Source organism: Larimichthys crocea, chromosome X (genome assembly GCF_000972845.2).
Source record: "Larimichthys crocea isolate SSNF chromosome X, L_crocea_2.0, whole genome shotgun sequence".
NCBI lineage: Eukaryota > Metazoa > Chordata > Actinopteri > Sciaenidae > Larimichthys > Larimichthys crocea.
Genome location: NC_040020.1, coordinates 34092722 through 34120634, shown reverse-complemented (window position 1 = coordinate 34120634; position 27913 = coordinate 34092722). Strand labels below are relative to the sequence as shown.

The following is a 27913-nucleotide window of genomic DNA, read 5'->3' as shown; positions in this document are numbered from 1 at the left end:
GAACTTTTTCAAGATATATTTTATGTCAGACATAATAACATAACAAAAAGAGTCCACACATCTGCAGTTCAAGTACTATTTCCCTCAAGTATAATGTAGCAGAAAATGAAAGTACTCAGCTAAAGTATCTTCCAGTACTTGAGTAAATGTTCTTCGTTACATTCAAGCACTACCTGTAGCAGTTTTTGTTTTATCTTTTTTTATTTATTATCTTTGTCTATTTTCTCTACAGTATCTCTCGTCATTATACACAGCCAGTCTCTCCTCCCCCCCTCCTTTTCCACTGCAGATATCTTTCTCCTCTCTCCAAAACCCTCCCTTTCTCTGCACGTCCACACAAAGAGAAAGACAGGAACATTTATTTCACATGTTTACTTGAACTTCAATAGCAATACAAGACAATCAGAACACTTGAGGTCGATATGTACAAGGATCTCGGAGGGGGGGAGGGAGAGGGCTGCAGAAAAGTTTTGAGGTTTTATATGATCTCTGGCTCTGGAGTCAAGAGTTCTGTTGCTAAGACAAACTCCATGGCAACGAGTTCCATCACCAACAGTTAGTGGCAGGTGGAGGGAGGCGTGGGGTGGGTGGGGTTGGTCAAGAGTTCAAAATCAGTCGGAGGGGATGTGTGTAAGAGGCCCTCCAGTTGATAAAATGCTTCACTGTGATACATTAATTATACAAGAATGATGTATATACAGGCACACACTCACACTCACACACACACACATCCTTACACACACGCATGCTCATCAAGCTACACACACACACACTCCTTACATACGCTCTCTCGCGCTCTCTCTCTCTCACACACACACACACACACGCACACACTTCAGCACTTTCCTCCTACAGTATGTAGCCTTGTAAAGCCACTATAAAGTCATGCACATGTTCTTTGAAAGGATTTTTTGGCAACACACAAGTGCTTCTTTGACACACTGTTTGCTTGCTACAGGGAGGGAAAACACCCAGCCGATGAACCAATAGAAACTTAGACGATGGGCAAATAAGGATAAGCACCAATGGGAAGACACATCAGGGTTTCAGGAAAGAGAGAAAACAGAGACAGGAAGAGGAGGAGGAAGAGTTATAAATGGATCACAGTCATAGAAAAGTAACAAAACATGAAAAGGGGGAAGTCTCGTGGTGATCGGGAGATAGAAGCAGGGAGGAGCCATCACTTTCATCATCATTACCTTCATCATCCACCATCACTGTCCGCAACAGTGTCATCATCGTCATCACGATCATCATCATTTCCATCAGTTTAATCATCCTTGTTTGTTGTTATCACCATCTTCCTTCTCCTGCCTGGTTTCTATGCCCCGATCACCACCGCCCTAGTCACAGGCTCGTCACCCGCTGCATCTGCCCGTCGTCTCCCTCAGAGGTGGGCTCTGCTGTGTACACTGCATCTCCATTGGATGCCAGCGGCGGCGGCTGGTAGAAGGTCTGCAGGTGATTGGGCCGAGGGCCCAGCGGGGGTCGCCCAAGGCTGTAGGGAAGTTCCAGGGCGGGCCGCTGTGGCTGGCCAGTGGGGCTGACCTCTTCTGGACCTTCAGGGCTGCTGTCTGGGTACGAGAGGGTCGGAGGGGAAGTGCGGGTGTAGAAGCGGGGAGGGGAGCTGCTTCGGCTGTACACCTGGGGTGAGTGGCGGGAGTAGAGATTGTTCGGAGGTGAGTTAGTATCTCGAGGAGCAAAGATATTCGTCGGGGGAGAGCTTCGGGGGAAGATGCTGAGTGTCGGCGAGCGTCGTTCTCCAGGGTAGAGCGGGGAGGGGTTTGAATCTCGGGCATAGATCGGTGAGGAATCAGGGTCAAGGTCGAGGTCAGGGGTCAAAGGTAGAGCAAAACTGTCAGAATCCTCTCGTTCACCGTGGTAACGAAGAGATCCTCTTTTTCTTGTGTCGAGACCTCCATCTTTGCTCTCAAACAGGAAAGACTCTTCCCTTTCTATTTCCATCCCTCCCCTCCACACATCCAGTGCTCTATCCTTCTGTTTGTCATTCTCTCGTTCAATCCCTGCTCTCCATCCATCTCTGTCCTTTAAAAACAAGGATTCATCTTTCTCTCGCTCTATGCCGCCTCTCCATCCATCAATCCCAAAATCTTTCTTCTGCGTTATAAAAGTCTCTTCCTGCTCTGTTTCTGCTCCACCCCGCCACACCTCCATCCTACCACCTCTCTTTTCGAGCAGATGAGAATCCTCTCTTCCTCTCTCCATTCCACCTCTCCATTCGTCGATCTCTCCATCTCTCTTCTGAGAGGTAAAAGACTCCTCCCTCGCTCTCTCGGTTCCTCCTGCTCTCCATTCGTCCATCATTCCGTCTCTTTTTAAGAGAAATGTCTCATCCTTCTCTCGGTCCTGTCCCCCTCTCCATGTTTCTACGCCTGCCTCCCTCTGTTTCATCAGCAGCGGCTCTTCCAGAGCTTTGTACAGAGGCTCAGACTCCTGTGGGGGAGGGGGAGGGGGAGGCGGGAGTGGCCTGTCCCGGTACCGATCCCTTTCTCTCTCCTTGTCTCGCTCTCTGTCTCTGTCCGTCCCTCCGCTCGACTCTACTGGGTTGCGGTGGCGGGACAGAGTACCAGGGGTGCGACTGAGGGTGGAGTAGGGCCGAGCCTGAACATCAGGTGGGCGGGCTTGCTGCCTGTCTTGGAGCCCCCGACGACTCAGAGTACCTTGTAAGGACCTGTCACCATCTTTAAGAAGCTCACGGGACTCTCCAGAATCTCCAGAAGCACGTGGGTGTGACCAGCCATCTTGCAAGCGCGGAGTTGTGGCGTGATCTTGTCCACGTGTGGTAGAATGTGTCTCAGCATCTTGTGTGTGGTGCCTTGTATGTTGCCAGCCCTCTTGTGCATTGTGGCGTGTGTTTGGCTGCATGGTGGCAGCCCAGCCCTCTTGGGGTGGCTGTGCGTGTCGAGTTAAAGTGGCAGTGTGAGTGAGAGCCGCCCTGTCATGGTGGTGAGGCCTCGCCAGGCTTCCATAGCGCTCAGGAGGAACAGGCATGGGAACCGAGGGCCTCAGGTTGCTTTGCACGAGCTCTGATATGATCATCTTTTCCAGCGCCGCAGCATCAGACAGGTTACGACGTATCCCAGCACTGCTGTTCAAATCTGTGGCCCCGTGGGGGGTGAGGAGGGCTGGGGAGATGTCATCCCCTCCCATACCAACTCCTCCTTCCCTCAGAAGGTCAGTGCTGCCCACCACTCCAGCTCGGGACCCGGGTGTGGTTCCCAGACCGTGCAGGGTGAAAGTGTTAGGGGTGTAGCCTCCGTTGAGACATACACTGTCCAGCCCACATGACTCCTGGCTCTGGGACACACCACCCTCTGTTAGAAGAAACAAGAAGATAGAAATTAGCAAAAAAGGTTTTAGATGAGAGATTAGAGATTTATTTGAATGAACATATTAATGGATGAGCAGAGTTTAGGGTACATGTGCCTACTGAGGGTGTGGCTTTACCAAGAAGATTTGGATATTAACAATATTACTTGATGAAATGTTTAGTTATGTAGCCACATGGAGGAGATGTATGTCATGTCTTCATGGTCTATGAATAATTACTGTGCATAGATATTGCACAGATAGTCTATGAATTGAAGCACAGTGCACAAGGGAGTGGCGCTCAATGATTCGAGTGAGCACAATAAAGGAGAGCTCATACTCTGCTTGTTTCTGAAGGTTCCTACTGGTCCACGTTATGACAGAGAGACAGAGAGGGAGAGTGTCAAAAAAAACATTTAAAAGACAAACATTTCAAGGTAAAAAACTGAAAGCAGATGACCACGCTGGTATAAAACAAAAACAAAAACAGGAACTTTTAATTCCAAACATTCATACTGAACAGAAACATATAAATGACAAACTATGAGACAAAAGTCTTAGGCCACTTAGGGAATATACAGTATATATATAGTAGTATATATATATATAGATAATATATATATAATATATATATATATATATATATATATATATAATATATATATATCAGCCACTTGATATTATTAGCCAATATTATCACAGATATACAGGTATATAAGGCATATACAGTATATACATTTGTTTGCAGGCATCACCAGGTAACAAGAAATTCAGTATTTTTATCACATAGCATGTAGTTAGCAGATGTTATGTCATGTTACGTCATGTTATGTTGCATTGCATTACGCAACGTTACACTACATTATGTTACGTTGTGTCATGTCAAGTCAAGTCATGTCATGTCATGTTGCATCATCTCATGTTACATTATGTTACATCATGTTGTGATGTTATGTCATGTCATGATATGTTACGTTACATCATGACATTGTATGTTACCTACATCGTTACATTGGTACTGTATGTGGTCATGTTGCGTCATTTCATGTTAAGTATTGAAATTTTTCGATGTGGCATAAGAGTTTTGCAAATTACTGTGAGTACACAAGTAAAACATAAAGAGATAAAGATAGGAAGTTCTGCACATCTGAAAACATAGACACAACACCGAATGTACCTGTGGAGGTGAAGGGTTGATTGTATCCCTGGGCCAGCATCGTGTCATAAGGAGAGGCTCCAGCATGAGTTTGCAACACTGGATTAGTAAGGAAATGGTTTCCCAACGCAGCTGAGGATAGTGAGTAAGAGAGGGAGAAAAATAAATATAGCATTCTTGAACAACAGATTGGGCAATGCTGAGATTGAACAGAAAAGAACAGTTGTGTTTACCACGGTTAAGAGTTGGAGTGTTGTTAACATCCGCAGCTATGAAAGATGATTCAGTCTGCCTGCGAACAGTGTCATTCCACATCCTCCTGATACGACTCTGGATCAGAAATATTCCACACAAGGTTAAACCTGACTCAGAAACAAAGATAAACATAGTGGACACAGTGTATTGTAATGTACCTGTCTGTTGGCTGTAGCTCGCCGACTCTGGCTGCTGGTGTAGCGACTGTTGGAGCGCAGGGCAGCACCCTTCACGGAGTCCGGAGAGTTGGAAGAGGAAGTGACACAGCACTGCGAGAGACGCAGGCATCTTCCGTAGTCCTTCTGACCCTGCACGCAATATTAAAATATATCTGTTGACGCATGAGGTATATATGACATCACACAACTATATAATGACACATGAACACAGAGACAGACCTTCCTGGCGAGGGTGCAGTGCAGTATGGTGATGAGGAGGGCCTGGGCGGTGTTGAGGGAGGAGAAGAGGTAAGCCAGGAGGAGAGATGGAGCAGACAGGAACATCAGGCCCGAAGACCAGGTGACGCTCTGTAGGAAGAGCAGTGTCAGGGAGCCCACCGCCCATGCCCTGGAGATGCCAGAGGAAGCAGGACACAAAACATAAAACACATTTTATTTTCATTTAAATAGAAACAATAGAGAGAGGGTGTGTGTAGCTACTGTTAATGTGCAAGTTCAAAATCTATTGTGCCACTATCCTCATTCTCCCCCAAGCTTGAAGCAACAATGAGAAACTTTTCTACCATAAAAAAAAAGATTTAAAATAATTTTGATGCTACACTGACGTGTAATCAGGTGAATGGTGTCTTAATTATCTATTGATTTTGGTGAAACTGGATCATGGAGAAAATGTTTTCTAATTTTCCCTTTTATGTCCTTGAGCTGATGGACAGTAATGTAAACTGCTGCGAACAATAGCTGCTGTTAGCTAATAATAATAATAAGAAGAAGAAAAGGCGAGAATAACTGAGCAAGAGACTGATAATAAACTGATAATATTAGCTGGCTGCTCTTGTGTTGTTGCACTTGCTTGATGTTTGGCTGTTAGCAAAGTTGTTGACTTGCAAGTTTTTGATCATAAATAATGTAATCCTAGCAAATATATATTTACCACAGTAGTATTACACCCTGAAATTGTACACATTAGAAGTACAAATTGGTACATAATGTTAAAAAAAAAAACTAATGAAAAACTACACTTAAGGAAGATTTCTTACAAATTTTGATTTACCTGACTAGTAACGTACACCCGAGCTTCTTTTTGTAGTGTAGCTGTCATCTCTATTTTACTATTCATGCAGCATTGCTGAGGTCTGACCTTTAATTACTTAAAAAGACACAAAGACTATAAAGACTGCAGTGCATTTTGTTCTGACCTTCCAGAAGATATAAATGCAGAAACGCTGGTGATTATCAAAATGCTTTTACTAAGACAAAAGAAAGGCCACATTACACTGGTTTCATGCAATTTACAACAGGATCCCTATTTCAGCTAAGGTGAGTCTTAAATATTTTAATTAACTACAAATCTCTAAATGGAGATTGGATCCTTAATACATAACAGACTGCCTCCAGCTCAGGAGACAATTATTTTCAATTTAAATTTTATACTTTTTCATTTTTAGCATCTGGGTTAATAAGGTTTTGTGACACTGTGCCATTTTACAAAAATAAGAAAGCTATGAAAATAAGATAATAATATTAAAAATGAACATGCAAGAGGAAGGAAGCATAAGCAGAGTTTTTATCACTCCAGGCCTCCTTTTTAGTTCATAAATTCAACATTTGCTGTCTGCATGACTAGAGCTAACGTTACTGAAACACAATGAGCTCTACGCATAATCACCCACAACAGATCAGCATTAGAAACTGTACTTACCTCAGGTTGTCATGGCGACTGGAGTCTGGCTTTAAAGCAGCAGTGCCGTGCATCTTATGTAAGGTCATCACCAAGACAACCAGGTTCAACTTAGGCCAAAAGAAAAATCTAATTACATCCTGATCATCAATATGAGAAAATATGAAAATATGAAAAGGTCAGAAGACGTGAACTCTCACCGTAATGACAACAGCAACAGGTCCAAGAAAACTCCAGATGAAGTAATTGTCTGTTCGCAGCCAGCATCTACACACACAAACACATCACAGTAAAATAACAAAGCTACCGAGGAGCTGTAACAAAAATATATAGATTTAGGAAAAGTAAGATGTCCCCATTTAAAAAATACACTTTAGTCAACTTACGCAGTTTTTGAGCCATAGCCTCTGAAGTCTATGGCTGCAGACACTGCGACCACCAGCCCAGGAATAGAGTAGCCACACAGGTAGAAATACTTCCTCCTGGAGTTACGGCCCTCAAATACCTCTCGCTGCAACAAGTACAGTTCCACCCCCTCCAGACACAACCAGCAAAACACTGAGAGCAACGAGAAGTGCAGCAGGCCAGCAATTATGGAGCACACGACCTGGAAGTTTGGGCAGAGAAAGAAGAATATTTCACAGTATGCTCTAAAATACAAGAGTGACATCCACTATTTCTCCTCTATTCTGTATGTGTCTGGTCCAATCAAAGCACTCACTGTGTACTGAGTTTTGTTGGCACCAACAAGGAAGAGCAGTTCAGTGATGAGCAGGTTGGCCCACAGGTTGCAGTGAATGGTGCTGTGGTCTGTATGCCAGGGCGCCCCCTGGCAGCACAGGGTAGTAAGGCAGGTGGCCAAACACACCAGTGCGACAGAGATGCCCACCCAGGACACCACATAGACGAGAAGCTCCTCGACCCCGACCCCGAACTGACAAGAGAAGAGAAGCAGGCAGGAAGGAGAGTGCAGAAGGATTAGACAACACAGATTTGTGAGCATATGTGGTTATATTGTGCCTTCGCCTCTGGTTGTGTAACCCTGTGTGTTACATAACATCCATTCAAATGAATAAAGATCACACCTAACAAAGAGAACAATTTAATTTTAAGGCAGGACAAAAAACCATGCAGCATGCATCTCTCTTTTATAGCTACAACCTACAATTATCACCTCCTCTGTGCTCGATTTTTAAACAGCAGATTGGAGAGCACGGTTGGGTTGAATTTCAACTGTGCTACAGCAAAGGGTGGAGTCAGGACATTGTTGATGGTCAAAGATGGAGGTGGGTTTATAAATCCCACATTGTAGCCTTAAATCTGCTTTCTGTGTGCCGTGAAGGTGGACTAAAACTCTGTTATTTTTACGGTGTGTGTTACTTACAGCGGGCTGCTGATACGTCATGAGGACAGCATAGCTGGACAGGTGGTTGCAGGCGCAGGTAGTGTGTGTGTTGTTGGTGTGTAACAGGCGGCAGCCCTGCGTAGACCACCTGCCACTACCAGAAACACCTGATGCGTTCCAGAAAGAGCAGTTGGGGCCAAAATGGTTCTCCAGCTGTGGAGACAAACACACATCAGAAGACATATTAGTGCCTATTAAACATGCTCAGGCTTGCATTACTCATTTTGAGGTGAGAACAGATTTCCAAACGAACCTGCAGGTGCCTGAGAGTGAAGATCACCGGCTCGGAGAGATACACCCTGTTGGTTCCTCTGTGCACAGAAGCAGAGATGACATGTGAGTTGACCACCAGGCTCCTACGCCTGGCCTCGGACCCTTGTGCCAGCCCCAGACCGAGCCGTAGTGTGGAGTTCTGGGTGGTCAGGAAGGAGCCCAGGTTCTTATAGAGAGTGAGGACCAGCTTCACCTGGCCTGCCGAGGAAACAACAGAGAAGAGTGAGACATAGTGAAGAGAGAGACAAAAACATCTCTGTTTTTATCACTTTCGGGTCTGTGTTTCCAGTTTCTTATATAAAGTATATGCAGATAAACGAATATTACTTCCACAACCTGCTACTTCTCCTATAATTGAACAAATCAGGCAATATAATGCTGAGCTTTCGTTGTGCAAAATGATGGACACACCATTGTTGCTGTACTGTTGCAGAGCCAGTGCTGAAATCTGCAAAATGCTGTCACTGTCGTAGGAGTGAGGGAACGTCAGGTCTTGTATGTCCGCCTCTGTATTAAGCACATACACCTCCAGATCTGTGCACACACAGGAACACACATACAAAAAGGATTAACTGAACTGGTCATTCCCACAACGTGTAGAACAAAACTGCTAAGAGAGATAAAGACCACCTACCAACATTTGGTGCCCTGTCACTGAAACGGCCTTCATAGAGATTGTTAGCCAATAGGAATGCTCCTTTTTCTACTGCGTCTAAAAGCAGTGATGCTGAGTGGGACTGGTCAACACTGCTCATATCTGCCCAAGACACCAGAGCCTCAGGACCCAACAGGTTATCAACTATCTGAACGACCGCCTGACGGAGAGAAAGACAGTGTGTTTTTTTCCTTTGCCTCTTCATGATAATTGACCTGTCTGTCTATCTATCTGTCTGTCTGTCTTACCTGAACATAAGCTCTGCATGTGCGTTCCCTCTTCTGCAGCTTAAATGAAGAAAAACATCTATAGTTAGAACCATCATCATTGACATTTCCGCTTTCATTTTCAGTAAAGGTCAAGAACACATCTGCTCTGACAACAGGAACAATTTACCTTGTTGTAATTGCGTGCTGCTGACTCTTTATTGGCTGGTCTCAAGGCCTGGAGCTGGGAGTCCAGGATGTCCAATAGCTGTTCAATTAGCCTGACGGACATGCTGACATCACCGGCATAGATCCGCCCACGTGTCAAGTTGACCAACTCTCCGGCAATGTTGGCCGCATTCTCTCCACTCTTAATCTGGAGTGAGGCGGGGGTGTTTATAATGTCAAATATTTTGACATTTAAGAGAGAACTGCTTGCTGACTGGCTTCAGGGCATTTACAGTGTGTGTGTTTTGTGTGTGTGTGTGTGTGTGTGTAAATGTGTGACTAACCTTCTGTGCAATTTGGCTGACCCAGGGAGAGGTGCAGTTAGAAAGGTCAGGCCCTCTGGAGCTCCAACCCACTGGAGACTGCATGCATTGATAGGAAGCGATACCTGCAGAGACAAACAGTCAAAGAGAAAGGACAAAATTTATTTAAGTGACAGTCAAAAACTTGACTTGGACAGAAAATAAAAGGTGAGACTCAGTGGCATAGGTATGGCTGCTGCAGCTGGTGCAGCTCAGCTGGAAGCTGTCAAGAGCCCATCTGGTGAGGATCAAGAATAGTAGAACTTTACCTCCTTTTAATTTAATTTAAGTCTTTTTCATCTTTATTTCATCTTTTGTTAGTGCAGCTGCAGATAGACAGTTAAGTGGGGATGGCATGCAGCAAAGGGCCACAGGGTGGAATGAAAACACTGCAGTAAGGACCTTGCTACATGGGGCACATGCACTAGCACGTGAGCTACTGTGGCGCCCCGTTTCAGTTCAGATTAAATACAAATTTCCTTTCGTGAGCACAATGTGCAGGCAGCAGCAGCACACAGACTACAGTGTTATGTTTTTTTTCAGTTATCACAACTCTGTTTCTTTCAAGTAGCAAATGAACACTTCTCATATGAGCAAATTGTTTTATAATAGCTTACTTAAGTTATGTTGTCCGACATTGAGGTTCTAACTCTGTGTGGTGATCCTCCCTATGGTGACATAGCATGTGTCTGTGAGTGGTTGTATGTGTCCGTGTGTGTGTGGGAAGGGGATGCAAATAAAAAAAAATTTGCACCTGGCCAATCACAATTACGTAAGACTACCGGTGAGACTCCTTAATTAGCAAACTGAAAACTGCCTACGTACACATCCATTTAACATTAAGTAACAGTAGCATTCATCTGAAGTCATCTTTTAGTCTTCAGCTCTGGGCAAAAACTGGTGCCAACTATTGGCTGCCTGGTCTTTATCTTGTTATTTTGCTCTTCACCCTTGACTTGCTAACTATGTCTGTCTGCCATTTTGTGCTGTGCATTGTGCACAGTGGGTTTCATCAGAGCTTTTTTTTGCTGAAAACAGCTACTTCCTTCTGCTGCTGGAAATGATGATGAGAGCACTGAGAGACTGAACCATCCAGTAAATGTACCCTAAAAATAAAACTATGAGCTAAAAAGTATAAAAAGCTCCGGAGAGGAGCAGACAGGGGATTATTCACTGTCAATTAAATGTAGAGATTTACCCAATCTGTTCAATTATTGCATGCATTAAAAAAAAGGATTGTGTTTTGTTTAAAAGACTAGAGCGTCTGTTACACACCAGTTCTGCAAATCAGTATAACACACCCATTTTTAGTTCTAAACACAATTTAACATTAAATTATCCCCCGGTATAATCATCACCTCTGTGCTTAAACCATGTCCAAACCATTCAACATGATTAGGACACGGCAAAATGTACCACAGGCTTATCTACATAATCAGCATAACAGCTTTTTCCTCAGAGGGACCACTGGGCTGAAGACAGCTGCACAGCGTGAGGAAGAGTTGATGAACCCAGCGTGTCTCAGCGCTACTTTCTTCTTCTCTCTCATGTGAAGGAAGTTCAAAGAGAGGGCATCCGACTGAATTTCAAAGAGAAACGAGACATAGATGCACACACACACAAAGCAACACACAGACTGGCATGCTCACATCACATGCCACACCTACCCAGGGAACCTTTAGGGCAGGGCCTCTCTACCGTCTCTCCCTTCAGGGTGGGTGGCCACTGCACCCCTCGTGCCACCCGGCCCTCACATCCGCCCACCTGACCGGGGGCCCCGGGAGCCAAAGGAACACGCAGAGGTGGACGTGGGGTCAAAGGGACCATGGCTGTGATTGGCCGCTGATCAAAGGGTCCTCGGTTGATGACGCCAATTGGGTGAGAGGCTGATGGGCGCACTGGGGTCAGAGCGACGGTGGCTGTGTAGGAGCGGACGGTCGTCATCAGAGAGGAGAGGGGACCTGGAGGGATGGAAACAATGTGGATTCTCTGGCTTCATTGCTTTAAGTCCAAATACACTATTGCACTTGTTCCACAAACCTTTAGTGGGCGGAGGCGGTGTGAACTGTAGTGGGTATCTCAGCACGTAGTAGTTATTCCACACGTAGAGCTGGTTGTCTCTGGGGTTGTAGTCTATGGAGGAGATGTACTGGTAGGGGTTGGGGAATGGTATCTGAACAGGCAGCTCCTGTCCACGGCTGGTGTCATAGGCATAAACCACCATGTCACTGCCGACTCGGCCCTCTGCCTGCCCTTCATCATCCTGGAAGACGGAGCGCACGGCGTAGAGCACACCGCATGCCATGAAGGCATTGCTAGCCCCACGTTTGTCAAAGCCGGTGGCCCAGGTACCCTCGAAGCGCAGAGTGTATGGATTTACCTACAAGACAAAGAAGAAACAGTAAAATGAGAGGACTCAGTAATAAAACCCTTTCTTCTTTTCTCTTTCTAATCATCAATCTATTTCCATTCCTCCTACTGCACCTGGCTGACCACGATGCGCCCATTATTGGCTTCAGTAGAGTAGATCACCCAAAGGCCATTCTCGTCCACTGCCAGATCGATGTCTGACTTCCCTCCCCAGCGGTAAGGTGAGGTGTCATGGTAGTTGGCATTGACCACCACTGCCTCACCACTCTTGATGCGTGTCCGCAGGTCATACTTGACCAGGTTGCGTGTTCGCTCCTTGTTGTAAAACACAGCGCCATCATACACCACAAAGCCTGTTCCGTCCACGCGACTAGGCAGCCTAGGACAGAGAACAATGAAAAAATATGTAGTGTACATGCAACTTGACTATACTTACATTAAGGTTTCATTCAAAGTCTTAATATTAACTGGGAAAAGATATTTTTTTCTCAGTTGGCTTCTTATTATGAACAGACACAATTCGGTTAAGTTACAACAGTTTTAGTTTCTTTACATGAAATTTTTCTGTGTTTGTGTTTATGTCCATGGGGGTAGGACTCAGTTCAAAATATATTATGTCATGTCCAATCAGGATTCAGCAACACTTGAATCACAAACTAATGAATCTTCTGAGATTGTTCACTCAGTCTATTGTTAGGGTGGATCGTTCATAGAGTTTCAAGTCCCGGTTTTATCATTTTTATAATACAAGTTTCATTAGTCATAAATCCTTGAGTCATAAATCTCAGTCTGAATTTAAAAACACACTACGCAATTAGCTGCACCCATTCTTTGTGCACGTGCACACTGTTTAAAGCCATAGTAAGAGTTGCAGACTCCGTCACTGACAAGGCAAACGACTATACAGAGAGTTCAAATGAGTGTTAACACATTTAAGGGCTATAGCAGAATAAATACCAGCCGTAAATGTATCAAGTAAAAACTTAAAATTGCTGAATTGATTGAGATTAATATGAAATTAAGGCCTGCAACTAACAATTCTATTCATTATGGATTAATTCATTTTTATTTTTGATAAAGTTTTCACTTATTTTTTTTAATTTACTGATTTTCATAAAACAACACAAATATAACAATCATAAGTTTCAGATTTTCATAAAACAACACAAATATAACAATCATAAGTTTCAAATTGTTTCTTTTGTGTGTGTGTTGACCAACAAAAATAACACAGACATCACTCACTTATAGGTGGTGGTGACTCTGTTCTGGCGATAGTCGTCCCAAGAGGCGTACTCATACAGCATCTCTGTCCTATAGGGCGTCCACGGCATGACGTACAGCCTGTCACCGGCCTGCAGCGGGTCCTTACACCACGCTCCCGACTGATGCTCTGCCTCCAGGAGAGAGGAGGCCGGCTGGATGCTGAGCAGTGAGCCAGGACACACGAAAACTGGAAGATGGGAGTTAGGAGGGGTAGACAGCAGGTGGATGTAAGAAAAAGAGAAAGAGGGAGCAAGAGGAAGAGCAGAAAGATACGTGAGCAAGAGAAAAGAGTGGAAAGATAGTGGGGGAAGGTGCGGAGAGAAAATGGGTCGATGCATGAGAAATGGATTGAATTAGATGCATTTGATGCAGCAAGAAGAAAAAAAGAATGAAGAGAAAAAGAGAGAGGGATTTAAAACACCTGTGTTGATCTCGAGAGGCAAGAAACAGAAGAGACGTAAAAAGTGTTGAAAATCACACACTGTTAGTGTGTGTGTGGTGAGTAATACAACAGGGACACTGCAATGAAAGGTGTGTGAGTGTGTTTATGTGCTCTGTGTGTGTGTGGATGTGTGTGTGTTTGTGTGTGTGTGTGTGTGGGTTAGTGCAAAAAGAGTGAAAAAGAGTGTGAGGTAGAATCAGGGACGCAGAAGGCGGGGCTAAAATTTTGCCTTGAAGTGAATGAGAGGGCAGGTTAGTTTACGCCGGGCACAACAGTAGGTCCACCCACATGTCAATAACTGTATGGACACATATGTATACTGTACAGTCTCACACTGGCATGCAAATAGGCATGCACACACACTCACACACGTAAGCAGTGCTTGGTAAGCACACATCCAGACGGATATATAGTCACACACATTTGGTCTTATTTTTCCTATGAAGATAAATAAGGGGCTCTTCCTATAAGGGAAGAAAAGGGAAAATAAGCATGAAGAGGATGATCTGACAAGAAGGAAGGATTGGAAGGAAGGAAGGAAAGAAAGAAAGAAGGAAGAAAGGGAGAAAAGAAGGAAAGAAGAAAGGAAGGAAAGAAGAAAGGACTAAAGAAAGAAAGACAAAGAAAAAAAGGTGACTGTGTGTAAAAAAGGAAATAGAGCGAAGAGAGAGCGAAGAAGATTATGTTTGTGTTTGTGTGAGCACTTATGTTTATGTTTGTGTGCGCAAAGAGAGTCAGAGGGAGAGAAATAAGAGACAGAGAGATCGACCAGGAGCAAAAGAAGAAGTAGAGGCAAAGAAACTGGAGAGAGAGGGACAGAGAGAGAGAGAGAGAAAGCGAGAGAGAGAGAAAAATGAAGACTAGGTGCAGAACCTGGATAAAATTGGATAAAAGGACGGGTTTCCATACAACAAGAGATGGATAAAATGGGAGGAAAAAAATAATAACCAAGTAGGAAATGAAAAAAAAGGGGGGGCAACATCCAGCATGACTACGAAACAACGTCCTAGGGTAGGAGGAAGAGAGAAATGATAGGAGAGAGGAAGAAAAGGAGAGAAAAGAGGGGGGTTGGGGGTAAGGAGAGATCAAGATGCTACAATGTATTGTCTTTACCTTTTTGGTCCACTTCTACTCAAGCATAGGAAAAAAAAGAGGGAGAGAAAGAAAGAGAAGTCAGAGGGTGAAAGAAGGGAAGTAAAGAGAAGCAAGCAAGAGAGAAGGACAGAAAGAAATTCAGAAAGAAACCAAGAAAGAACAAAAGAAAGAAAAAAGAGAAAGAAAGAAAGAAAGAAAGAAAGAAAGAAAGAAAGAAAGAAAGAAAGAAAGAAAGAAAGAAAGAAAGAAAGAAAGAAAGAAAGAAAGAAAGAAAGAAAGAAAGAAAGAAAGAAAGAAAGAAAGAAAGAAAGAAAGAAAGAAAGAAAGAAAGAAAGAAAGAAAGAAAGAAAGAAAGAAAGAAAGAAAGAAAGAAAGAAAGAAAGAAAGAAAGAAAGAAAGAAAGAAAGAAAGAAAGAAAGAAAGAAAGAAAGAAAGAAAGAAAGAAAGAAAGAAAGAATTGCACAGATAAAGACTTTGGAACTCATTCTCACCACAAACATTATAGTTCACATAAGAAGAAAGAAGAAGCACAGGAAAAGAGACTCAGCATACTCCCTCCCTCCTCTCCTCTGTCCTCCCCTCCCTCCCTATCCTCACCTCCCCTTCCCTCCCTCTCCCCTCTCCACCCCACCCCGATCTCTCCTTCCCTCAATCAGGCTCCTGTGGAGAAAAGAGAGCAACTCCTGTGGCGTGAATCTGAAAAAGAAAACACACACGCATGCACGCGCGTGTGCATTCGTGCACTCTCGCACGCTCACGTACACATAGACGAGATACAGTATGCAAATGTACTACAGTTTCCCTCTCTGCACTTTCTCCATCAAACTTTCTTTTTGTATTTCACACCCACACCCACACACACACACACACACACACACACACACACACATATATATATATATATATCAAAACACACACATACACACACTCCCTGAGAAAAAAAAAAACTTTCTATCCATCAATCTCTCAGGGATACAGTCGACATCAGAGGTTATAAGAACAAAGAAAAAACACCTTCAACCTAAAATGTAGCTAGACAAAAATAGGTTAAATCTCTGTGGTTTTGCATGCACATGCACATTATTGCATGTAATTATGTTTGTTTATGTGTGTATGTATGTACGTGTGTGTTTGTTTTATTTATTTATATATACAAATATATATGCATACTCACTGTAAGGGACGCACTCATACTGGATCTCCAGGTACTTGTATGTTCCAGGACAGGGGTCTGGGAAGACGTCGACCCCCGCGACCACCACACACTGAGTCCTGTTGTTACACCTGGAGGATGGATGGATGGATGGATGGATGGATGGATGGATGGATGATGGATTGATGGATGGATTGATGAGAGGGATGATTGAACGCAAAGACAAAAAAGAAAGGGCGAGTGATTAACAGACAGGAAAGGGGAAGCAAAGGACACTCCATTTATCTGCTCTCCTGCTCCCTCTTGCTGAATATTGATCAGTTCTTCTAGGAAAACACTGCTGAGTACACAGCTAATGGTGCAGCCAGGCACTCACAGTCGACTGGAGAGATTACTGCACTCGCACATACGCACAACTTACTACACACACATTGGCTTTGTCTAACGTTTCCTCTGACATGGATCCACATGTGTGAGTTAAACTGTTGCATAAACACAGTATAGACAGCCCAGCACATACACACCTCTGGGCCATAATCTTGAGTGCGTCGGGAAGGTAACACTGTGTGTTCTCCATTTGGAAGGGGTCTGAGTCACAGATCTTGTCATCGGTGCGTCCATAGTTGGCAGTCTCCACCATAACCACGTCACTTCCTGGGCAGCGTAACTCTATGGGGTAACCCTCACACGCCAGTTCCCTGCGCAGCAGCCCAAACGGCATGGCGGCTCGGGACATAGCTGCTCATGAGGGGTGGAGGTGGGGAAGATGGGGTAGAGGGTGAAGGGTTGAAGGTAAGAAGAAAAAAAAGCAATTTAAAAACAACTAGCATTTACTCTGTCTACAGACTGCAATGAGCTGAAGAAGGCAGTTGACAGATATCGTTGTGATGTTTTGTTCTTGTTGCTTTTATCTCTTTTCAGGGAAGAATGTGATCTGTAGCAGCTGTATGAAGGGCCAAAGGGGTAACATAATGTTCTATAATCTGTCACAAGTGACAGATTTAAAACAAGAGCAAGAGTGCAAGAGTACACAGCTCGTGGCTCTGTCAGTACTTTTGAGCTAAACCCCAAATTTCATAACAGTACATCATGTGCTTCATGTTGGTGTTAAAGATAAAGTCAGAAGACCACCAAAGTCATTGAGATTTGTCCTCTGGGGACTATGAATGTGTGTACAGAATTTCATGGCAATCTATACATTAGTTGTTGCATAATTTTAGTCAGATGGCTGAAAATGGTCAAACTTTCCTGACTTTTAGTCTGTTGAGTTTGAGTGTGCAGCTGAGTTTGTTATAATTTCGAGTGAGTTTGTTAAAAAATCTGAGACAATCAGTAAATCAGACCTAATTTTTACACACAATAAAACAGCCCCTCACATATCTAACAACAAAAACACAAACAGGAAATTATATATTATCAGTTTGCAGCGAGTGAACACTGAAGTCAGGTTACAAAATAAATATAATCAGCAAAATACATTTTTATAATAATGAAACATTAAAATGTCTAAATAGTCAAAAAGAAAAGAAAAGTAAAAAAGTAAAAAACAAACTAAATAAATAATAGATATTGTAACAGATTAAAACAAGTAATGTAAAGTTCCTCTTTAAAAACCTGTTACAGGGATTTAATTAGCTATTAATATTACAGACAGGTATATTGATAAAATAATTCTGTAGTTACAATAAATGATTACCTCAGTTTAATCATTCCAATACTTGTATTTGATAACAAGTCTATGCACTTTTTTGCAATGTTAACACCTCATGTGTGATTCAATTTAATTTTAATTTAATTCTAATGCACACATGTGTGAAAGCTGACACTGGAGGGATTCCCAGATGCAAACAGAGTGTGATTGTTGACATAAATCACCCGGCACCTCCACCATGACACCTACGTGTGATGTGATGCGTAGATACGTCGCAATATCTGAAGTCAGTGGGGAAGATAAAGCTTCCACTATTGGCTGTGTGGCTGTTTGGTAAACACAATCTGATGAGTAAAAGATTTTATTTTCTCACCTTTAAAGGCTGGATCTCATCGTGTCACAGTTCTCCGTGTGCAGACTCACCTGGCTGCCACACTAATCCGTGTAAATCAGGTTTATTGGGGAAAATCACATTACCATTATCTTAATCCGGTTGTTCACATCAGCCTGAGCATCATGAACACATAAAAAGGTGCTTTTGTTGTATCAGGATTAAACCGAACACGTCGATGTGATCAGTATGCTGCTGGTGTACTGTAACTGTCCGTGGTGCTGAATGACTGATTGTTTATTAACAAGGAGCTACAGGCGGCTTCGGAAACACTCCCTTTGGCGATCAGCACACTTCAAATGTTTTGGCGAGCTCGAGTTTATGTAGGTCACAGACTTTCTTGGACAAGATGACTTTGCCTTTCTTTAGAGGCAGTGAGGCGGACTTTGCTCACTTGCAAAACAATGACTTATTATATGAGTCACACACATCTGCATAACGCTGCAGCAATCTGTGATTCACTCACTGTGTCAGGATCAACACGTCAACATGGTGCCACCTTTGCGCCACAGGGCTTACCTTGGCTAGAGGGGGCCACATGACCCAGAGTGAGCACACACACCCCCAGGAACCACAGTGACACAGCCATACTGGGCAGGAAGAGTTAGGACGTCACACCACCAGCCGCGTTAGGAGAGCCTGGGGAGGGAGCAGAGAAAGTGTGAGATTGAGACTGTGCTTTCTCTTTGTGTGCAGATCAATGTGTGTGTGTGTGTGTGTGTGTGCGTGTGTTTGTATGTGAGTGTGACTGTGTGTGTGTCTGACAATGAATGAATGCACGTGAGAGAAAAAATGCAGCAGGGTGGGAAGAGGACCGAATAATAGAGAGACGGACAGAGAGGAAAGAGAGATAACAATTGAGCAATCGTTGCTGCGAAAAGTCCCTCAATCTGCTGTTACCATGGTGATAGCACAGTGCACAGTGCAGTCTGAGGGAGTGAGAGAGTGAGAGTGAGCAAGGAGATATGCCGTGACGTGTGTATGTGTGTGTGTGTGTGTTTTTTGCACACGTGTGAGTATGTGTTTTAAGTCCGTAATTAGCTAAGAGCAACAGTGGCCACTGACCCATAAAAGAGTCTTAATCTTTCTATCCTCACACACACACACACACACACACACACACACACACACACACACACACACACACACACAGTCAGACAGAGAGCTTAGGCCACTTTTCAGTAATCCTGAATAAATGATGGTGTGGAGAGGATCTCTTCTCCAGCAGGGGTAAAGAGGTAAACAGCTGAGTGGAGGCGCAGGTGATCAGAGGGCGACGCTGCACTGTGGAGTTTTTACGAGGGAACATACGGGACCCAGGCGGCCGAGCTACAAGAGAACAACAGTAATATGACTCCTTAATATAGACTGAACTATTGGCCCCAGACAGAAGGGAGGATTGAGGCTCAACTGCATCATGCATCTGCTCACCATTACAATCTGCTGCTGCAGTATGTGCATATGCAACTAGCATCATAGCATGATGGTCTCCAGTGTGTGTGTGTGTGTGTGTGTACAATATACATACGTGTGCATATGTATATATGTTTATTTGCAGCTTCGTTTCCTCTCCATCTTTTTGTTAGGTAATGATGGCAGACAGATTTAGGTCACTCCTCAACAAATGTCCAACATGCATTCAAAGACTTGTGCCCATACAGGGCCAGCACACACACACACACAGACACACACACAGACAGACATACACGCATGCACAAACATATAAGAAAGAGATGAAAGACCTCTGCCTTCTTTAAGTCCACTGAACCAACAAGACTGTAACAAAGGCCCCAGGACCACCGTGACACACACACACTAAACATAGTGTGCAAACATTTTTATCACATACACACACTGACACACGCATGCACACACACACACACAATACGTCTCATCTCATCCAAAACCCTTATGGCAGCATGTTCTTTTGCTTGCAACCCCCATGTCTCTGCTGCTCTCCCTCTCATCATACACACACCTACACACACACACACACACACACACACGCACACACACACTCCCTTAAGTGTTGATACAGAGTAAGTAGAGCAAGGACACTGATGGGCCTTGACAAAGCCACACACCCAGTCGCCCTGTTCGCAGCACCATGCTCTGTGCCTGCAACCAAAATCCAGCCCCGGGCCACCGGCCAGCCTACTTGGAGGAGCAGCAGTCTCTAAGTGGGAGTGTGTGAGTGTGTGAGAAGTGGGCCTGCAGTGAAATAAATTACAAACGCACACATACACATACACACACACACACCATACAACCGTAAACACGTACAGTTTACACAAAGAAACTGAATTTATCTGCATATATTTAACAGTGTTAATAGCGTTCTACTTTTAAGTCCCATTAAGTATTAAAATCACATTATTGCAACTTACTCCAACTCTGTATTGAAACTATGTGATGTTAAATATTCAAACACACTTTTTTTAATGGCTGTACCATTTAATCAAAGGGGAATATTTTAGATGTGCATCTTTTACACAAACTTGCCTTAGTCTCTTGGCTAGAACTTAAAAATAAAATTATGTTGGATCATGTTTGACTGCACATCATGAGCTTACAGTGCCAGACACCAGTTATCTTTAGGGGGTTAAATCATTTTTGAAGTTAAATTGGCAAACATTTGCTACGTCCAGCTTTTAAAATGTGAGAATTTGTTGCTTTCTGTGTAAATTTAATATCGTTAGGTCAGATGAAATGAGAAATTTCTCAATGTCTCTGGGATACTGTACTAGACTCTTTCACTATTTTCTGACATAAAATAAACATTTAACCAGTCATTCAAAAAATAATGAACGGATGATCAATAATGAAAATAATCTTTACTCGCAGCCCTAAATGGCAGAGATGTCAAACAGGAGTCTGCCAAACAACTCCTGTGTGGTTTCGGCTCCTCAAAAATTTAAGCAATAAATAAAAAAGAAAATTGACTGACTCACTGCTGCGGGAAGCAAATGATACCTGAAAGCCATTAAAGTCAGCCTGTTGGAAATCATTCAAACTGATGTGAAATCGAGCCAGGTACAAAGATTCACGCTGTTGGAGGCAGAGGCCATAAAACCAACAGAGAGAGAGGGAGGGAGAGAAAGAGCGAGAGAGAGAGAGAGAGGGAGAGACAGAGTAACCTCTCCACTTTGGGCCAGAGAGATATCATTGCCTCAGGGTAGATCGCGATAAAGCACAAAGTGACAAAACAGCCTTGTAGTGTTATGTTCCTAATGGAAGAGTGAATGTGTGTGTGTGTTTGAATGCGTGATGGAGAGAGAGGGAGAGCAATCAAGAGATGAAGGAGAGACACAGAGATTAGACTTCTGACAGCACAGCAAGAGCGAAAAGTTTTATTGGCTGAAATTCCTTTTTAATAACAACCGTGTCGAGAATTTTCTTGTCGTGGTTGATAATATTTAAGGCTTACGAAAGGATTTTAAAACCCACTACAGTGCTCTCTGTGACTGTGAGTCTGTTTCAGGCCATTGACCTCTACGGCTCCCAGAGGGCCGAGGCCTACATGCCACAGTCAAAGCCACTTACAGGGTTTTAGAGCCTGTATGTTTGTCTGGTCGATGTGAGACTCTGGGGAATGGAGGTGTCGCCCTCTGTCAATCACTCGATTGTTGCAGGCAGGAAACACAGGCAATGCTCAGGGCCGGGTTCAAAGCATTAGGACTTGCACTGCATGTCTGAGGCTCCTGAGAGCATTAGTGCTTCTACTGTATGAAGGCAGAGGTTTGAAAGACCTTCTCACATATATTCCTCTGATCCGAGACCAAATTGCGCCATACTGGATAAACGTCTAACAGATATAAAGAGAGATAATGGCCACATATAAAAACCCTCCCTCGGTTATGCTATTCTACTTGTTTGTGGCATGAGAAGTCATTTGATTTCCTTTCACTTAAAGAGTGGAGCCTCTTCTACAGACTGCAGGAAGGCTGATTAAACATTGATAAGTTTCCTCACCTATTTATTAAGATTGGAAACCTGCCCTCACACTCTCTGAGTTAATAGCGCAACGTGTCTTAATGCCCTACTAGCACTTTCTCTGTATATGAGAATATCCAGAATTTCCTTTTTTTTAAATGAAATTTATAAAAAAAAGAAAGGTTTATAGATTTTACTACTCATACACCAATATGTTCCCAGAAAGACTTATTTGTCAGTGTAACTGTATCTCTTCTGCAACACTGACTGAGAAGCGATCTTTTTTTTAGTGTGACTCCAGTGTAAGTGAAGATGAACAAAATTCACAGCCCTTTAAATCTTACAAAAAAATAATCTGAATCAAATTTGAAGCTTCAGAAGTGTGTGTAGAAAATCTTCTCCCTGGGCGGGACCCAACTATAACCTTTAACACATCATATCTGAACTGATTTCTATTTTTGCAAAAATGTCTGACATTTGCTGGTTTCATCTTCTCAAAGCGTGAGTGTGTGCTACTTTTCTCTCAAATGAATGTGTCTATATGAATATGCGGAGAGGTTTTGGACTGTTGGTTGGTTGAGACAAAACAAGACATCTAAAGACGTAACCTTGAACTGTGCAAAATTATTAGAGGCATTTCTCACAGTTTGTAGACAAAATGAGTAATCCATTATCCATCGACAGAATAATCATGGGATTAATCGATAGCGTATTATCGTTAATTGCAGTCTTTAATTCCAGAGGGCATGCACAGACAATATAATTTAGTGCTTTGAGGAAATGTTGGGTGAAGCTATATACCTGTCAGAAACTCATATATACAATAATGATGATTGGACATAAACGCAGCATTAGCTCCCTAGCTTTGCAGCTTTAAATTCATCATCGTCATCAAGTACAAAGACAAGTGCAAATCCTTGAAAAGGAAAGTGAATAGTTGACTGTCTCTCTGATCCTTTGTGCTGCTGCAGAGGCTCATTAGCTAGAAGCAGCCACTAGAAACCTCACTACCTTAAAGTCTGAATTAAACCGATCAAGTGACTGTCTTCCTTCCAAACGTCTGTCGTTTTAGCACAAAATGACTCATTTGTGTTGACTGCTGAATCCTCACATTGGCTTCAGCTGAACTTTAAAATGTTTTTTTGCACAGGATGAGGACCGCAGATTTTGCTCGTTAAGACAGGAGCTTGTCACAGCGAGTATGGACAGAAATAGGGTTGGTAAGAGATTTTGTCGTACTAAATATATCTCTAAGTGTATGGTGGGCAACACTGCAAATACAAGAGCATGACTGCTTTATGGAAATATTGGATTTTTTTTTGATGATTTTTGCATAAAATTACCTTATTTCCTTGGTATTTAATTTATTCTAATAACTGAATACAGATTTCCCTGTGTGGTTATTTTACCCATAAACAGTTTCTCAGAATATTTTACATAAACTGTCACTCCATCACATTATATATCAATACTGCAATATAAAATGACATATGGTTTTATCCATATGGCCCATCCCTACACAAGAGGAACATCAAGAGTACTAATAACTCTGTTTAATGTACATCGGGGGAAGTAAGTACTGTAATCCTGTAAGACAGATTTGATTGATTCTCTTCAAATAGCACATTGTGTCACTGTATTTAACCCTCAGCTTGAAGTTTTCGCATTGAAACAGCAGAAAATGCTGCATTAAAGGTCAAAAAGATGCTGCAGTTCCTGGAAAATGTAAATTCCAATATATGAGGTGACCGGGAACCAACTGTATAGGGGTTAGTTAATTATTTATAATGGACTGCTCATGTTAAACACATGACACAGTCGTAGTAATGTATGAACAGTGTGATACTGCCTGAATGTGTGATATTGTCTGGTCATACAGCATTTTAAATGACTGCATTTTACTATTAGCCATATTTTCATGACTATATTATATTTTATTGGAGGTATAATACGATAAATCTCCATGTTTTTTTTTTACTGAGGTTAATATTCAGACAAGAACAATCATGTATCTAGAGCAGTTACAACCTTGTGCATCAGAGCATTGAGACATTGAGATGACGTGTAGTCTGCTGTCGGTACTGTATGTCCCGTCCTGTCTGTTTGTACTAAATATGATTTGTGTGTCAGCAGAACCTGTTACTATAATATAAGCTGTTTCCAAGACCAAACTCCTGGACACAGAACAGGACGTTGATCCTGAGGTGTGACAAAATGTCATGGCTACAAAAACTGCTTGTGCTGCCTCTGAAATCACTGATAGAGGAATGACAGAGCAGAGAGAGAGAGCATCCAGGAGCTTTTGTTTGCAGGAAAGTACTGTAGAACAGGCTGGAGCTGGACAATGGACATAGTGTAATATGATGACATACTGTATACTGTGAGATGATATAAGTGTGTCTCCTTAAAAACAATATGATGCTACCATTTGATATTAAAAAAACTAAAAAAATACCCCCAGATCTGATCTGATTTTTAATCAAAGGCTGCAAAGACAACAAAAGGGAACACAAATTGATTGACTGTCACCCACAACAACTGAATAATGTATTTAAACAAATAATTATAAATCTATATTTCATGGAGAATATGATTGTTTTACTGTGTTTATGTTATTATAGAGATTTACACACTGGATGATTTTGAGAAAAGGAAAATATTTATAACATGCATATGTCGACCAAACCAGCTATCGCTTCTGCCCTCCATTACAACAGTCTGCTAATCATATCACTTAACTGTAATGCTGCCATCAGGGTCAGGAAAACAGAAGCTATACAGATTCATATATATTGGCCGATTGACAGAACATTCATTTGCAGCTTTTTTGATAACTGAATATTCATTTTTAGTCATTTTTCACTGGCTGCTGCATCAAAAACATGAAGATCTTCTGCTTTTGAATGTCATTGAACGATTAATTTCCAAATCCAGATATCGTTTTTTGTGCACTCCAGGGAATATCAATAAAACTGGTGTTGATTTATTAATTTGAAGATTGGTGTTTGAGATTGAACTAACTTTTCCTCTGGGAAAACATCCAGCATTTTTTTAATTATTATGATTATTATTTCATAGACAACATTTTAATAGATGATTAATCAGCTTATTATTTTGGGGGTGTGGGGTGTGTGTGTGTGTGTGTGTTGGGTCGGGGGTCCATCATTAGCAGCATCCTTGCAGTATTGTAATAGCTGATGTCTAATCTCATATGATGATACTGATATTACGCTGATATATCCGCCCCCAGCTCTGAACAAGGCTGCATAAATGCTCACAGCACAAGCAAGGAGACTGACTCAATGTCTGACTGATACAAAGAGACATGAAAGGAACCTGTGTGAGGTGGTCTGAACAGAAAAGAGACAAATATGCTGCGTTTTGCAAGTCAAATGACAGAAAATCCATCCAAACTGTGTGCGCGCGCGTGTGTGTGTTTGAGTGGTTTAAACAAATCAATTTGCTTTTTTCTCTCCTCGGCGGTGGATGTAAATGATCCCTATATGGACACAAACCTCAGTACCTTTGCTTTCTCTTTCCCATCTAACATTCGCGACACACACATACACACACACACACACACACACACCTACAAACACACACGCACAAGACTAGATGCGTCACCTTATTAAAGTGAGTGTTCACTAATATTCCTACGTATAAATGAGTTCAAATCAGTCATCCTTTTTCATTTGTCCCACACAAAATCCTCTATCTGCTATTAATATGACACATGCAATATCTTCACACACATACACACACACCTACACACAGATACACAAGGTTACAAATGTAGAAATTGAGCCTGATAGAAGAGCAGGAGTCCTGTCCTCCACTGAGCTGGTTCTTTCTCCTCTCATCCTCTCTCTCTGTTCCTCCTCCGTTGCCTCATTCATCTGCTTTCTCCTCTGCATCTCTCCCTCACGGTCACTCCTGCTTCCCTGCCTCCCTTCCTGGCCTCCTCCACTGACCCAGTCCTCTCATCCTCTCTCTCTAAAATATTGATAATGGACTCTCACTCTCTCCCTCGCTGTCTCTTTTCTCCTCATGTTCCCATCTGTGGTGAATCAGCAAACCAAACAAGCAAACATTCAAACCAAAATCTGCATTTATACTCCTTTGTGCATGTGTGTGTGTGTGTGTTTACACCAGTTTTCACTGCAGCACACTAGACACTGCAATGAAGGTGTGTGACAATGAACATAATTCAGACAGACCCCTCTGGTGGGGCCAGCGTGGGACACCCTGAGTCATTATGCCACTTTCCCCCCTGCACTCCTCTGAGGCCCAAAGGAGGCTAATCACGTGCAACATGAATATTTCACATGCACACATGCCTCGCACTCCAATACTACTGACCCAGCTTTAATGGCAGCCAGAAGTATGAGGCTCAGGGATCACATCAGATCCCTGTCTCTTAGTGATCAAATGGCCCTTGACAGCAGCAGCAGCAGCAAAGGAGCGGGGCACATTTGAGAGAGTGAGTGAAAAAGAGAGAGAGAGAGAGAGATGGAAAGAGGAGGGGCGGGATGCATCCTCATAGCCTATATCCATATCTTACCGTCAATCCTCCGGTTTCCCTCCTCCTCGTCCTCCTCGCTCACTGCGTCTCCCGCATCCCGTCTCTCCGCGCCCTCACGCACCCACTGTACTCTCCTCCCTTTCTCCCGCTCCGCTCCGCCCGATGCATGAAACAAATAAAATATTCAATGGGAGAAAATTGTGGTGTGTGGGGCGACGATACCTGCGGGGTTACACGGCAGTCATTAGCGCGATGTGTCCAACAACAACTGGGCGTCCTCCTTCTCCTCCTCCTCCTCCTCCCTCCTCCCTGTGATCAGTGTACTGTGCGGGGCTCTGCTCTGCTGGACCTCACACCCTCCCTCCGTCCTGTTCCGAGGCTCGATGTCTTCCCCGCTGTTCTGTGTGACTGTGCGTCACGTTGGTATCATAATTCCCACGGGTTTCATTGCCCAGAGATGGTGCGGGCTATAGGCCTTATAGCTCCGATGGATGAATGGAGGAATATAACGCGGCGATCACAGGCGAAAACAATAATTAGGCGCAAAAGAGCGCACGGACCGTGGCTGCTCTGTCTCCGACCGTCGATTTCTACTGCTCATCAAGCCCCGGTGTCGTTGCTGCTGCTGGTATGTTTCCGATATCACATCCTTGCATTTAATGGAAAATAACGTCGACGTGATAACAGTCGCTTTGCATATCCTTGAAGAATCGTGATGAGGCGCAGCGGCACATCAGGACTGGGAATATATCAGGCTTTAAAAAAAAAAAAAAAAAAAAAGAGAGAGAGAGAGGCAGGGATCGTCTTATAAAATGATGCCGTAATCATAAAAAAATGAAAATAAAAAGCAGCAGCAGCAGCAGCTGGACAAGCAGGATAGATAAGGGTTTTCCGCTCCTGGCCTCGCCTTGCATCCGTCCTTCTCTCCTCTTCTTCTGGCTCTCTCTCTCTCTCTCTCTCTCTCTCCATCCGCTGGTCCGCTTGTTGCGCGTTCTGCACTCGAGAGCGCGCAAAACGCGCGAGTGTGCGTGCGTGTGTGTGTGTGTTTATGCGTGCGCGTGTGTACGTGCGCAGAGAGACAGAGAGAGAGAGAGGAGAGAAGAGAGGGGGCTTCGACTATATTATCAAGGTTTGTCTGAGTGAGCAACAATAAGCTGCTGTGTAGGCAAAAGGGAAAAATATGGAATAAACAGCGGCTCATGTTTATTTAGACCGCTGTGTCTCTTTACAGGTCTGACCAGCTCGGATTTTTAGGTTTCTCCAATGACAGGAACATGAAGAGAAGGAGAGCTATTGTGTTTGCCTGTGCTGCACGGTGCACATGCAGCAGAGCACGGGCATTTGCAGTATTTCCATTAACCTTTTGGTGGAGCTTTGTTTAGAGCAGCTCTATTTGTCTGTTGGTCTGCCTATAACACTGGGG

General features: G+C 43.2%; 1 protein-coding gene across 4 annotated transcripts; it reads right to left on the bottom strand.

Moving 5' to 3' along the window:
- Window positions 1-357: 357 nt before the first annotated feature.
- On the bottom strand, window positions 358-27456 carry LOC104925402 (adhesion G protein-coupled receptor L1). Of its 4 annotated transcripts, none has more exons than XM_019263873.2 (26): window positions 26530-27456; window positions 18555-18674; window positions 16518-16731; window positions 16015-16124; window positions 14859-14873; window positions 13283-13490; window positions 12152-12416; window positions 11708-12047; window positions 11335-11628; window positions 9650-9753; window positions 9328-9513; window positions 9180-9218; window positions 8911-9091; window positions 8688-8810; window positions 8257-8474; window positions 7983-8156; window positions 7320-7532; window positions 6985-7205; window positions 6799-6865; window positions 6620-6708; window positions 5140-5308; window positions 4900-5049; window positions 4720-4816; window positions 4508-4618; window positions 3671-3694; window positions 358-3335 (listed from the first exon to the last, which is right to left on the bottom strand). In XM_019263873.2, exons 2-26 carry the CDS (start codon window positions 18622-18624, stop codon window positions 1348-1350), a joined length of 5670 nt encoding a protein of 1889 aa, XP_019119418.1. In that variant the 5' UTR covers window positions 18625-18674; window positions 26530-27456; the 3' UTR covers window positions 358-1347. The 4 variants fall into 4 exon arrangements, with proteins under 4 accessions (XP_019119418.1, XP_019119419.1, XP_019119421.1 ...); XM_019263874.2 differs by having other exon boundaries at window positions 3671-3691; XM_019263876.2 differs by lacking the exon at window positions 3671-3694.
- Between the last annotated feature and the right edge of the window lie 457 nt (window positions 27457-27913).